The sequence below is a fragment of the Micropterus dolomieu genome, linkage group LG21 (genome assembly GCF_021292245.1).
Source record: "Micropterus dolomieu isolate WLL.071019.BEF.003 ecotype Adirondacks linkage group LG21, ASM2129224v1, whole genome shotgun sequence".
Classification (NCBI taxonomy): domain Eukaryota; kingdom Metazoa; phylum Chordata; class Actinopteri; order Centrarchiformes; family Centrarchidae; genus Micropterus; species Micropterus dolomieu.
The window spans coordinates 34195873-34208131 of NC_060170.1; the positions used below are offsets into that span (position 1 = coordinate 34195873).

The 12259-nt window shown below is 45.3% G+C and overlaps 3 protein-coding genes across 4 annotated transcripts in view; 2 read left to right on the top strand and 1 right to left on the bottom strand.

Moving 5' to 3' along the window:
- Positions 1-5589, bottom strand: part of mfsd14bb (major facilitator superfamily domain containing 14Bb) — a 16850-nt gene extending 11261 nt beyond the window's left edge. Inside the window, exons 1-2 of the mRNA XM_046034818.1 lie at positions 4736-5589; positions 2287-2379 (exon numbers count right to left, since the gene is read on the bottom strand). Coding sequence (XP_045890774.1) covers positions 2287-2379; positions 4736-4792 — 150 coding nt within the window. The 5' untranslated portion in view covers positions 4793-5589. The remainder of the gene's footprint in view (positions 1-2286; positions 2380-4735) is intronic.
- The window catches only part of LOC123960356 (scavenger receptor cysteine-rich type 1 protein M130-like), a 549618-nt gene that overhangs the window by 154096 nt on the left and 383263 nt on the right, over positions 1-12259 (top strand). The window lies entirely within an intron of this gene.
- The window catches only part of LOC123960203 (spindlin-1-like), a 15735-nt gene continuing 8068 nt past the window's right edge, over positions 4593-12259 (top strand). The window contains exons 1-4 of one of the 2 annotated variants that reach the window (XM_046034846.1): positions 4593-4923; positions 11094-11451; positions 11821-11866; positions 11972-12066. In XM_046034846.1, coding sequence (XP_045890802.1) covers positions 11400-11451; positions 11821-11866; positions 11972-12066 — 193 coding nt within the window. In that variant the 5' untranslated portion in view covers positions 4593-4923; positions 11094-11399. Of the gene's footprint in view, positions 4924-6988; positions 7137-11093; positions 11452-11820; positions 11867-11971; positions 12067-12259 lie in introns of those variants that run through there. The other variant, XM_046034845.1, reaches the window with a different exon arrangement.

Consider the following 12259-nt stretch of genomic DNA (forward strand, 5'->3'; position numbering starts at 1 on the left):
GGGGGGGGGGGGGGGGGGGGGAGTTCACGGCTGTTACCTTCAACAGCTTTTCTCCCATATGTATGCTAATTCATGCAGACGTTTCACAGTTCGGATCAACTCAAAAATCACCTAAGATGTCGATGCAGTTTGCAGCTCTAAGAACTAAAGGTCTGTCCGACGCGCCCGTTACTGTAGGAGGAGTTAGGGACCGTCTGAAAAGGTCAATACGATCCATTTCAGTCATCAATAACCGTTTTGTTTTTCCATTATAAAAATCTCAAACCACCGCCAATACAGATAGTGACCACCCTGCAACATTTCCCACCTGAGAGTTTGCAAAGAAAAGTTAAGATGAAGATAATTAATTAATGATTCACATCGAAAGGCTGTAATTTCAACAGTTTGCTCATTTATAAATAAATTGACATCAAACCACCTCTCATCTGTCCTGGACATCCTCTCACTGCTTTCATTTTCTCACTGCTTATAGAAAATCGTGGAATTTTACTGGTGTTGACTAATGAATTTCTGGTATCTTCACATCCCTGACCACAGTAAAACATACGGTAAAACTTCAAATTCATAGCCGAGTCCCAAATAGTCTGTAACAGCTTTTCATAAAAATGAATCCAAGTTGTGAATCCTGAAGTCCATCTCTGTCTGTCTGCTAACTTCCTCTTTAACTCGCTGGCACAGATAACTGTCAACCACGTTAAAGGGCACCTTGATGAGTCAGCCGTGTGATAAATTAAGAAAATGGAGGAAATGCTTTACTTCCTGTGACACATCAGCATTCAGACCTGCAGAGTTTGAGGCTGCTGAAGGACAGAGAGTCCTCCCTGACTGACGACGTTCTTAAACTCATTTCACCTGGAGGACAAACTCAGGGAAACATGCTTGTTTGTGTCCTTTCTTGAAGTCAGGCGTTTCAGATGGGCGTCACTTTCACTTCTGTGTGTCCGGTACAGAGAGAGGTGAAGATTAGCCTAGCTTAGCACAAAGACTACCTGTGCTCTACTTATGGTCTGAAAGTTGCCTCCAGTCCAGTAACGTACTGGGACAAGCATTTACATTTACTCATTTGGCACTTACATTTGAGGAACAACATACAAGCATCAACTACAGATCTACAACTGACAATACATACTAGTAAGAGCAGCAATAAATACTAGTAAGAGCTCACAGTACATATCACATCAATGGGGTAAATACCTAGAGAAGGAAGTGAGAGTTAACAAAAAGTGCAATCAAAACAAGATCATTGTAGAGCACAGGAAGTGCATGTTAGAGGTTTGTAGTTAGAGGTGTTATAAGAGGAAGTGTTCTCGGAAGAGATGAGTTTTCAAGAGCTTCTTGAAGATAGAGAGGGACGCCCCTGCTCTGATGGCGTGTGGTAGCTCGTTCCACCATCGTGGTGTCACAGATGAGAACAGCCGGGACTGGGATTGCTTTGTGTGAAGGGATGGTAGAGCCAGGCGGCGTTCGTTGGAGGAGCGTAGCGGCCGAGAAGGAACGTAAGTTTGTATCATGGAGTTCAGGTAGATGTGACCCAGTAGTCACTCTGTATGCAGCATTAGTGACTTGAATTTGATTCTGGAGGCCACGGGGAGCCAGTGGAGGTCACTGAGTAATGGAGACATGCTGCTGCGTTCTGAACCATTTGTAAGGGTTTCACTGCACAAGCTGGAAGACCTGCTAGGAGGGCATTGCAATAGTTGAGGCGAGAGATAACCATGGCCTGTACCAGAAGCTGGGTGGCGTACTGAGTGAGGTAGGGCCTGATTTTCCTCATGTTGTATAGAGCAAAGCTATACATATGCTGATACATATCATTGAAATATTTTGCAAAAATGACGGGCATTGAACTTCAAGACAGACTGGTTCGAGATGAGGTCACTTCTGTCAGGAAATCCCAGTCAGTTAGTACAACATTCAGAGCGACCTTCTGTACTAATAAGACTAAGTTTAGATGAACCCACGTGAAGTCAGACTGCCGGAGCCTCGTATTAACTTCAGAGGTTACAGAACCAGGACTGTGGATTTTGTTCCCCATCACTTACAAAGAAATCCTTTCAGATCTCAGCAGCAACAATCCCGTTTTACTGCACGCACGCCACGTGAGCAGTGAATTAAGACACACTTATGTGAACTTACCCTTTAATTAAAAAGGAGGACTGCAGAAGACTGAGCTGCTGAGTTTTTAGTGTTTGTTAGAGTGCACTTCCTCCCAGAGATGGAGGCAGGACTGGCAGGTGAACTTTATGAAGCGATGTTTGTGTTGATGTTGAGCGGGTGTTTACTCACGGTCAGCATGGGCGTGGTCAGCAGCCCCCAGGCGAAGAACTCCAGGAAGATCACCACCACCGCATGAGTCACTTTGGCCCGGCCCCGGCCGTGCTGCGGCGAGAAAGAGAGGCCGAAAACATTAACTATTCATCCGTAGGAATCAAATTCACTTCCTGTGCAAATCTGATAAACGTCCATAGCTGTTGACTCCAGCAAGACGCCCGCATGGTTCCATTCAGGCTGTTTCTTCTCCTTTTGGTGATGCAGAAACGTTTCTTACCGCTCGTCTCATTTTGCTTTTCTCAGATCCATTTGGATGAGAGATTTAGAAAAGCACTTAAACGGCGAACCACATTTACACTCATGTATGTATCACGTGCTGTCGTAACAAATCTGTTATTTCTGAACAAAGTCCAAATAACAGCCTGATACGGCAGCTAAGCAGTTTCTGTTACATGCAAAGGAAGGACGTTGATGCACATATAATATCAGGACCATTAAGCGTCGGGTCCATTTATATATTTATAAAACGTTTGAGGCCCTGATGGGTTTTTTGTACTAGAATAATGTGCAGAAGGGCTGCACAACATAACGTTTCAGCATCATCACCAGAAGAAAAACTCGCAGTTCTCATTTTCCACGACTAATCTACAGAAGTCTGATGAACATCATTTGCTCTGATGTTCTTGAATACATGGCGTTTGTTGCAGACAGGCAGGCTCTGCATGCACCGCAAACCACCAATCACAGTATTGTTCTTGATCAGTCTATCAAACAACCAACGCAGGCCCCGCCCCCGTTAGTTATTAATAAAACAACTTTGAAAAACTTGAAAATGATTGAGGAACAAGAGAAAACGACCGAAACAGCGGATTTGTTTGCCAAAAGAAAGAAACTTCAGTAAACCAGTCTGGTGTTTAGCTGCTCTTTTATTTTGTTCAAGAAAAGATAGTTTGCACTCAAAATTTACATTTTTCAGCTCATTTATTTTTATTTTCTATGCATTTTCTCTACATCATCCCCCCAATGATTCTAGGATGCTTAATTATTTTTTAAATGGAGCCACAGAAGTCATCTGTTGACAATTCCTGTATTTTTTCACATCACTACATATATTTATAGCAGAAAAATCTGTTTTTTCAAATATTGTGCAGCCCTGATGTGGATAAATGTTATTGTTATTTAACACGTAATTTACAGTATGAAAATGAATGTATGAAATTATTAAAAGGTACTAGATAGATTTGATAACATGTCTGTCTATGAATGCATTTTATTATTCTTTTTGGTTTGCATTCATTACACAGGAATCTATGTCCGTCCGTGGCTTGTTCAAGACCTGCACGCGACGAGATAGATGTGAAAACCTCTGAGGTGTGAGCCTACAGGCGTCAGTGATGATGACGATCTGTTTCCTGCTCATTACAGAGGAAACTCAGCTCAGAGTGTCTGTTTATATGCGGAAGACTGATGGAGGCTTTTGGTCTGGATTAATCAGGAAGGAAAATAATAGATAAAGAAGCATGAACGCAAACCGAGACTCTTCAGATGTGAAGCTGTGTTTGTCATGCGTTTGTGAATTTGTTAATTCTATTTTATTGCCCAGCTTCTGCTGTTAAAAGGTTTCAGAAAGTTTTAAAGAAACTTTAGCCTCTCTAGTCCAGATTAGACAGCTCTAGGCATGGTGGGTTTTGTGATCTGGACCTGGTGTATTGTGGTCTACATGCAAAAAACAACATACAAATGGCCCCGTTTTTTTTTTTTTGCAATTTCACAAGTAGAAAAGAGATTTCACAAACTGTTTCTTAAAGAAGCCTCTCTGGGGCAATCTAGTTCAGCTCTGGCAGCACTAAGTCTGGTGGTTTTAGATCGGGACCTGGTTTAATGTGGTCTACATGCCGGAAAAAACAAACCAATATAATAAATCTTCTTTTTCACTAATAAAATGAGAGGTTTCACAAATCTGAAACTGTGTTTTAAAGAAACTTCATCATCTCTGGAGTCATCTAGTCCAGATCTGACAGCTCTAGGTAGTGGTTTTTCATGTGGACCCGAGTTACGTTACTGGATAAAAACAGCAGCCTTTAGCGCTAAAGACTGACAGCTAATGTTTTGAACCGTGAAACAGCGCTCCTATATAATAATAAATAAACAAACCACCTCGCAGCTTGTGGTTAGTTGTTAAAGTTTACGCGGAGTAAACGCGAGCTGGCTAACGTTAGCTTAGCTTACCAGGCGGACTTCCTCACAGCCTCGCTAGCAAACACCTTCGGTTGAACGTTAGCGTTTACGTGAATCTACGGCTGTCAGCATCAAACACCTCAGCATCACGTCCGTGTTATTAAACAGACGTCTGTCCGTCACGTTACAGCAGCTGTCAACTCTTTTGAATTATTTAAAATGCGTCTTTTTTGTGGTACAGAGGAGACGTTAGCCTGACCCGAGCCGAGCTAGCGCATTTTCTTACCGAGCTCCGGACCAACATGATGTCGTTGGCCTCGGTCGCGGTTTTCTCCAGGTTCATCTCACATCTTGCCGTAACGATTTTCACTTCGACTCCATGTTGGCCGGCGTCTTCCTGAGGTTTCTCCGTCTCTTCCAGGGTGTCCCGCGGTGTTGAGTGTAACTACGTGTCTGCGCTATCATGGGCTCCAGGTAAGAAGAAGTCGACGCGTTACCGGGGCGGTAAAATACTCCGGTTTTCGTTTTTCACCACACATTCCTCCGCTGCTGCTCTGATTGTACATTTACCAGCTTGTCGCTATGTTTTTATCACCAGAGTTCTCCGGGCGGACGACGCTGTCGCCTCATTTGGATCAATGTCCGTTTAAAATGCGTTTAACACCGCCCGACGGGGACGTTTTTTGACATAAAAACGAACGCGTGCCCCCAAATGCGCCGCGCCTCCACCAACGGATGTGACAGCAACACGATAGCTGCTCCCAGATCAGCTTTCTATTCAGATCGGCCTCTCCATCACCGCGGGCAACAGCTAACATCTGACTCTGGATCAGCCAATACACATACAGTTCTCCATAGCTTTCTAAAGAGCGCGCCGCCTGCCGCGCCAACGTCCTCACTGCAATGCAGATTATGTTTTATTAATTTACCGACGTACATACGCGTATTGTGCCGTTAAATTTAACACCTCAGCGCAAAACAAAGACAAAATACTGTTCGCGCTCAAATTACTCTGCTGTAACGGCTCCGTCTGTGGAAAAAACAGGTCAACGGGGGGATCTCGGTATTTGGCAGGAAGTCCCAACGGCGAACAGCGCCGCTCATATTCCGCTCGATCACTATTTAGCAAGCGGCAGAAAGGCGGGACTCGGCGGTGGAAGAATTTTTTGGCTTCAACGTAAAAGCTGCACAACAACCAGTGTCAAGGCAACGGCGTGATAAATTACACTTCCTGTCTGAGCATTTCCAAATAAAACCATGCGAACAAGCGACAGTTCATACACCAAATTGTGATGGTTTTAATTAGTTAATCGAAAAAGATCATAATTATGAATATAAACTTTGTACATATAAGTTTTAGTGGTCATTGTTGTGCCTTTGCAAACGTGGTTTCAATGCATTAAAGCAGGGTTAGGAGTAAAACTAACAATTATTTTTATTATAGATTAGTGTGCACATAATTTTCTTAATTAATCAAGTCATTGCTTTGTTTTTAAAATTTCAGAAATTGCTTGTTTTGTCTGATACATTTTCTGGTAATCTCTAATTAATAAGTGATTTACCATTTCTGCTCTACATTCAACACAGAGCCACAGTGAGGTGAAGGAAACTCAAACAGAGATGAACTCCATTAACTGGACACCAACAACAACCTGCACTGTGTTTTAACTTGACGAAAGACTCATTTACACGCATCACAGCCTCTGTGTTATACATATACAGGCCTACATATAACACACACACGTGCCACAAATCAGAATTATGCAGACATGCAATCATATAAAAGATTTCCTCCTGGAAACAGTCCTACCAGCACAAAAACCTAAGAGCTGAGCTAAACCATAGAAATGAAGAAGACCTAAAACAATAACACTCTTCCTAGCAATTCAGTAGTTATTCATACTGTACATAATATATATATATTACATCCACCTGCCTAATGTACATAACATATTGCATAATTACTGCACAAAAATATATGTAGGCCTATTTATTCCAGCATTGTTTGCACTATTTCCCTTTACTATTGTCATACTGTGTCTACAAATGTTGTTTTTGTTCATGGCGTCTACGTGTTTACTTTTTATTTACACTGTAGTTTGTGTCTGTTTTTGTTGAGCTTGTTGTCCTGTTTGTTTATGCTTGTTTTGCGTATTGACACTGTAAATTGTACTGTACACTGAAGGTTAACGTAGACTTTAACCTTCTTTGGATAACAATTACCTGGATGACTGAGAACCTTCACAGACACTGACAGTACTGTAAAAGTCAAATTCCTCGTATGTGTACACATACCTGGCGAGTCAAAAGCGAATGATTCAGTTTTTTTGTGGGAATGATTTAAATTCACAGCGAGATCAAATTTAATCACAAAAGGTTCCAGATTAAAGTTAAATCATTTGCTAAATGATAATAAACTTAGAATGCCGTGGTAAATGTAAATATATGTAACATTTCTGAATTCAATCTGTGCTATCCCTTTGTTCCGCAACAACAACAAAAAAAATAAATCACGTTGCATCAAAATTCTCGCTTTTATTTTGACGGCCCCGCCGCCCCACTTCCGCCTTCCCTCCATCTTAGCGCAGCTAGCTTAACGCAGCGGAGACGCAAACTGAGGCAGAGCGGATCAATTTGGAGCCACGGCGGTTGATCGGGATTGTGCGGCGACACCGACTGCTGCATCGGTAAGAAACTGCGGCCTCCGGCACCGCCGGACGAGCCGTTTAACGGGCCGTTTGTCCGCGTTGACGTTTTACCGCAAACCAGCTAGCATAGCGCCCGTGTCTCCCCGCAGACCTCCCCTCTCCCTTTGTTCGCTTGCGCCTTTTTTTTCCTGCTCCTTTGCACCGATGCGGGTTTTTTGTAAATACTGGCGCAACATGGCGGCCGTCCGGGGGGGTTTGACCAATTATCTCTGCACATATTTAAATAGTGCGGCGTGTGACCCGGCGGGGCGGGATGCGTGCTGCTCAGGTAATTAGAGAGGGAGCGGGTTAAACTGTGACCTCTGTCTTCATCATGGTCTTCATCATGGTCTTCATCAGGGATGACACCACGCTCTTCTTTTAATGTTACCTGCCATCTGACTGCATGTGCGCGCGCGTGTGTGTGTGAGGTCATACCTATTCTGCACACAAACAATGTGCAGATGTGTGTGTGTGTGTGCGCGCGCGCACTGTCAGGTAAACTCACGTGTGTCCTCTGTACCTGAGTGACGTCTGGATGTTGCGTGATGACGTCAGACTGAAGTTTTTGGTTTGTCTTTTTCTTTCTTATAAAAGAAGAAGGGGACGTAGCCGCCGTGACGTCACCTGCTGGTTTGCAGCCTCCAGTTTGACAGTTTGGCCGCCGCCATGTTTATTTCTTGCAACCAGGGGCGCATTCACCGCAGACAGAACCGTGGTGCCTCACCACCCTGTCGTGAACGCAAGCGCGCTGCATTTTCCTGCCTTTTTAATGACGTGTTTACAGACTTGTCGCAGCTGATTGGGTAACGTCTGTGACACGCCCACCAAACAGAAGAAAACATACCTCGAAGCCCGTTGCACAACTTTGCAAGGAAACGTGTCGTTCAAAACAAAAACGTAGAGCGGTGCAAGAGGTTTTGAGGTTGAACTCGCCCGTTTTCTCCCGTTTGGTGGGCGTGTCACAGGCGTTCTGTAAACACAACGTCATTAAAAAGGCAGGAAAATGCAGCGCGCTTGCGTTCACGACAGGCAGCCCATAGCGGAAAGTACGTTCGCAAGGAAACGTGTCGTTCGAACTCGTAACGGACGTAACCATATTTGGACGAGAGGGTGGAGCCTCATTTTCTCACAGACTTCTTTACAGTCACGCTTTTCTCTGCAGCCGGTGGAGTCGCCCCCTGCTGGTCATCAGCGTCGGCTGCAGTCGTGAGAGCCGCATGTTGCCTCTCGGTTTAGACACTTCCTGTGTTCAGTACAGTCACACGTTTTCTCGCGGGGGGGGGGGGTCTGGTCGTAAAACGTGGTTCAACTTTGGAGCTGAAATGATGAGTCATTATAGTCGATTTCTTGCGACAGGTGAAATGTTCTGCGAGAGTCGGGACGCTCGGCCGGTCAGGAACCAGGAGCAGGAGTTCCCGCCGTGAACTTGTTTTTAGGTGCTCGGTGTTTCCGTCTGAGAGCTTCGACCCTCTCACAGCGTGTTTTCACTTCACGAAAGGAACATTTTGGTCCCAAAACACTCGATCAGCGCCGCTTTGGTGAAGAAGATCTGGATCCAGGTGTTCTCGGTTCTTTGCTGTTCGTTTTGTAGCTAAATGTGAGACGCAGAACAAACGCTTGATGCTAAACAGTGGGTCTCTTCACAGATCTGAGGCCGAACATGCAGAACTATTCTGAGAAAATCTGTTTTCAACAAATATCCACCAGGAAAATCATGTAAAATCTTTATTCAGTCCCTTTTTATTAATAGAAAAATTCGGTTGTAATTCAAATGAATGAAGTCAAACTTTTGTTATTTAGGAAAATTAAATCACGATAATTCTCATTATTGTTTTATTGCCCAGCTGTTTTAGATGAAGCAGATAAAACAAGAAGTGAGAAGAAAATTAAAATGAAATCCAGAAAGGCTCTCTGTTCAGAAGGACCTGAGTTCCTCGGGCTGTTGCAGAGCCTCGGGGCCCCCAGCTGCAGACGCTCCGTCCCCTTTGGTTTTCAGTCGGGCCCCTTAACCTTAACTGTAAACCAACCCTAACCAATCAGAGGCAGAGTTGTTGAAGCTCTGGCAGGAAACAAAATAACGCCTTTCGTCCACATCTGAAGTCGTAGTCACTGACTTCATTCACAATCCGTCTCTGAAACCAGGATGTGGCGTTTCCACTCCAGACACCTGATGATGATGATGATAACCACGACGCTGGTGCGCATGTAAACACTGTCAACGTCAGCGTGTTGTTGTTTTTTCAAAACCCAAATATGTCAGTTTAATACCTCAGGAGATGAAGAACGAGAGCGAACGTTTGGCCTTTGGCGTGTTGTGGTCGGACGCAGCGAGACAGCTGGAGACGCCAGGTCGAGGGTTTTCTCGCACCGACCAAACGACGGATTGAGAAAGCACATCTGGTGCTTCAGCGATCAATTTTACAGCCTCAGTCTGGAGCTTTAATCCCTCATCAGGTCTCCCGCTGTGGCTTTAATCTGTCTCTCTGCGGTCTGATCCTGGTCCTGGTCCTGGTCTGCTGCCGTGTTACTGCAGCGCTGCAGGTCACATGCTCCTGCAGCAGCAGCAGCAGCAGCAGCAGCAGCAGCAGGTTTGTGGTTTGTGGTTGTCGCTTGTGCAGCTTGCAGCTCTGTATTTTATCTGAAGAGCGTCTGGAGCGTCTCTGTTGTTGTCCTGCAGTTTCCCAGCAGCTGGGCCGTCTGTTCTCTCGCCGCCAGCGTCTCTGACCTTGGAAGACTGAATATTTTCCTGCCGGATTCAACTTTTATCCTGATTCTCACTGACAGTTTGGCGTCTGCTCCGATACAGAAACCACTGAGAGCAGAACTGTTGTTGTTGTTTCTGTAGATCAAACCTCACAGCCGGATCTAAAGCAGATCGGACTGACTCCACATCGATGCATCGATAATAAAATAAAACGTACAAAATAGAACAACAAAGATTTAAGAGACCGATTCTGAGGATTTTAAAGTCGGATCATTTTCAGAAATGCACAACAAAGATGATCCCTAACATGTGTTATGTGTATTTATGAGAAGGGACGTCACGATAACTAAAAATAAAATTACAAGCATAATTATTCATTTCAACTTTTCTCTGTCTGAGATTTGTTGAAAAACAAAACAGTTATTGATGACTGACACGGATCTTGTTGACCTTTTCACACGGTCCCTAACTCCTCCTACAGTAACCGTAGTGTTGGACAGACGATCAGTTCTTGGCGCTGCAAACTGCAGCGTCACTTTTGCCGATTTTCAGCTGATCAAACTGTGACACGTCTGCCTGAATTAGCTCTCCAACAGATCCCAGATCTGGGAGAAATCGAGGCTTCGACACGGAGCTGCTGAAGGAAACGGCTGCTAAACTAACTTCACCTGGTTTCCAAACACCACGAGTCGCGGCCGAGCTGCAGCTGCAGCTGCGCTTCAAGTCTCCAAGCAGTAGCGAGTTTAGGTAGTAGAGAGTTTGTGGTGCGTTCAAGCACAACAAATTGCATTCGTTTCACAAGCACGCTTTCGAAACAGTGTAAAACAGCCGTGCGGGAATTTCACCTTTATAAAACGTTGAATGGATTTTCTCCCTCTGAGCTGGAACGCCGTCCTCTTCTGACTTTTTTACTCCCGAAACGACGTTCCCGTGTGCTCTCCCGTTTCCACCGCTGCTCTCAGCAGGTAGAAGCCTCGAGCAGAACCGTTGAGTCCTGCAGATGATCTGAAAGTATGAAAATGATCAACCAAAACGTTTCAACCACAAGTAGTTTCACGACAGAACGTTTAACTTAACAGAAATGTGTTTCCTGATGGCAGTAATAGAAAACCGTTTCCTGTAATTCTGCTTCTGGGGTCGGTCTGTTTAGCAGATTTTTATGTCGGGGAACCTTTTGCCTGGTTAAATAAAGATCACACGGATCTTTAAGCACAATCTGTTCAACTGTGTCCGTCTGTTTCCCTCCTCAGGCTGAACTCGCCATTTCCTCATCGAGTCCACCAGCTGTGACGTCGCCTCAGGCTCCAGGCGTTAGTCCGTACCCGGCCTGTATGCAGCCTGTCCGGGGCCCGGCCTAATTCCTGGTGCTCCTTCTTTCCCACCACCTCCTCCCTCCTTTCCCTACCCTCCTCCCCCCTGTCCCCTCCCTCCCTCCCACCCCCACAACCCCACCCCCTCACAAACTAACACCGACCTCTGCGCGGTGTCCACAGACCGACTCCCAGCGATAATCCCGGACCGGCGGCCTGGCTGGCTGCCCCTCTAAAGGTGGATGAATGAAGACCCCATTCAAGAGCCCAGCGGCCCCGCGGCCCCGAGCAGACGGGGGTGAGTTAGAGAATACATGAAACTCTTTTATAAACGCCGCTGATGTCAATTTGATGAATCAACGGAGGCGACAAGTTTCTTCTTCGTCTTTCTGACAGAAACAGTCACAGCTTCCTGCAGCTGAAGAGAATCTGAAATTATTTAAATAAAAATAAAATGTGGGGGAGAGGAGAAATACTTGAGATTAAATACTTTAGACCAGAGTCGTATTGATGAGCTGTGACGTCAGACAATAATCACGCACGTTGTTGAAATGATGATCACATTAAATCACTTCCTGTTTCGCTCCCGACTCACTGTGCTCAGATGTCAGAGTGTCCTTGAACGCACCGCCATCAGTGTGACGGATGTTTTGCGTTTGTGTTTCAGGACATGCAGGCGTGTCAAACATGATGAAGAAGAAGAACTCGCACAAGTAAGTCTGACGAACAGAGAGAAGTCCTCCAGCTGGAACTTTAATTTCTTCTCTGTTCTTCCTGTCTTTTGTTCTTCATCGTCGGCATCTCTCACCTCCCTGCAGGAAACAGAGGACCAGCGTTGGTCCCAGCAAGACTCTGGCTCAGCCCAGAAGGAACATCGTGGGCTGCAGGATCCAGCACATCTGGAAGGAGGGCAGTAAGTTGGATTTAAAGAGATCGTGTTGTGGCGTTAAGATAGTTTAGAGAAAAAGACAGGCGGGAAGGATGAGGGAGAACAGGGGGAAGGATGAGGGAGAACAGGGGGGAAGGATGGGGGAGAACAGGGGGAAGGATGGGGGAGAACAGGGGGGAAGGATGAGGGAGAACAGGCGGGAAGGATGGGGGAGAAC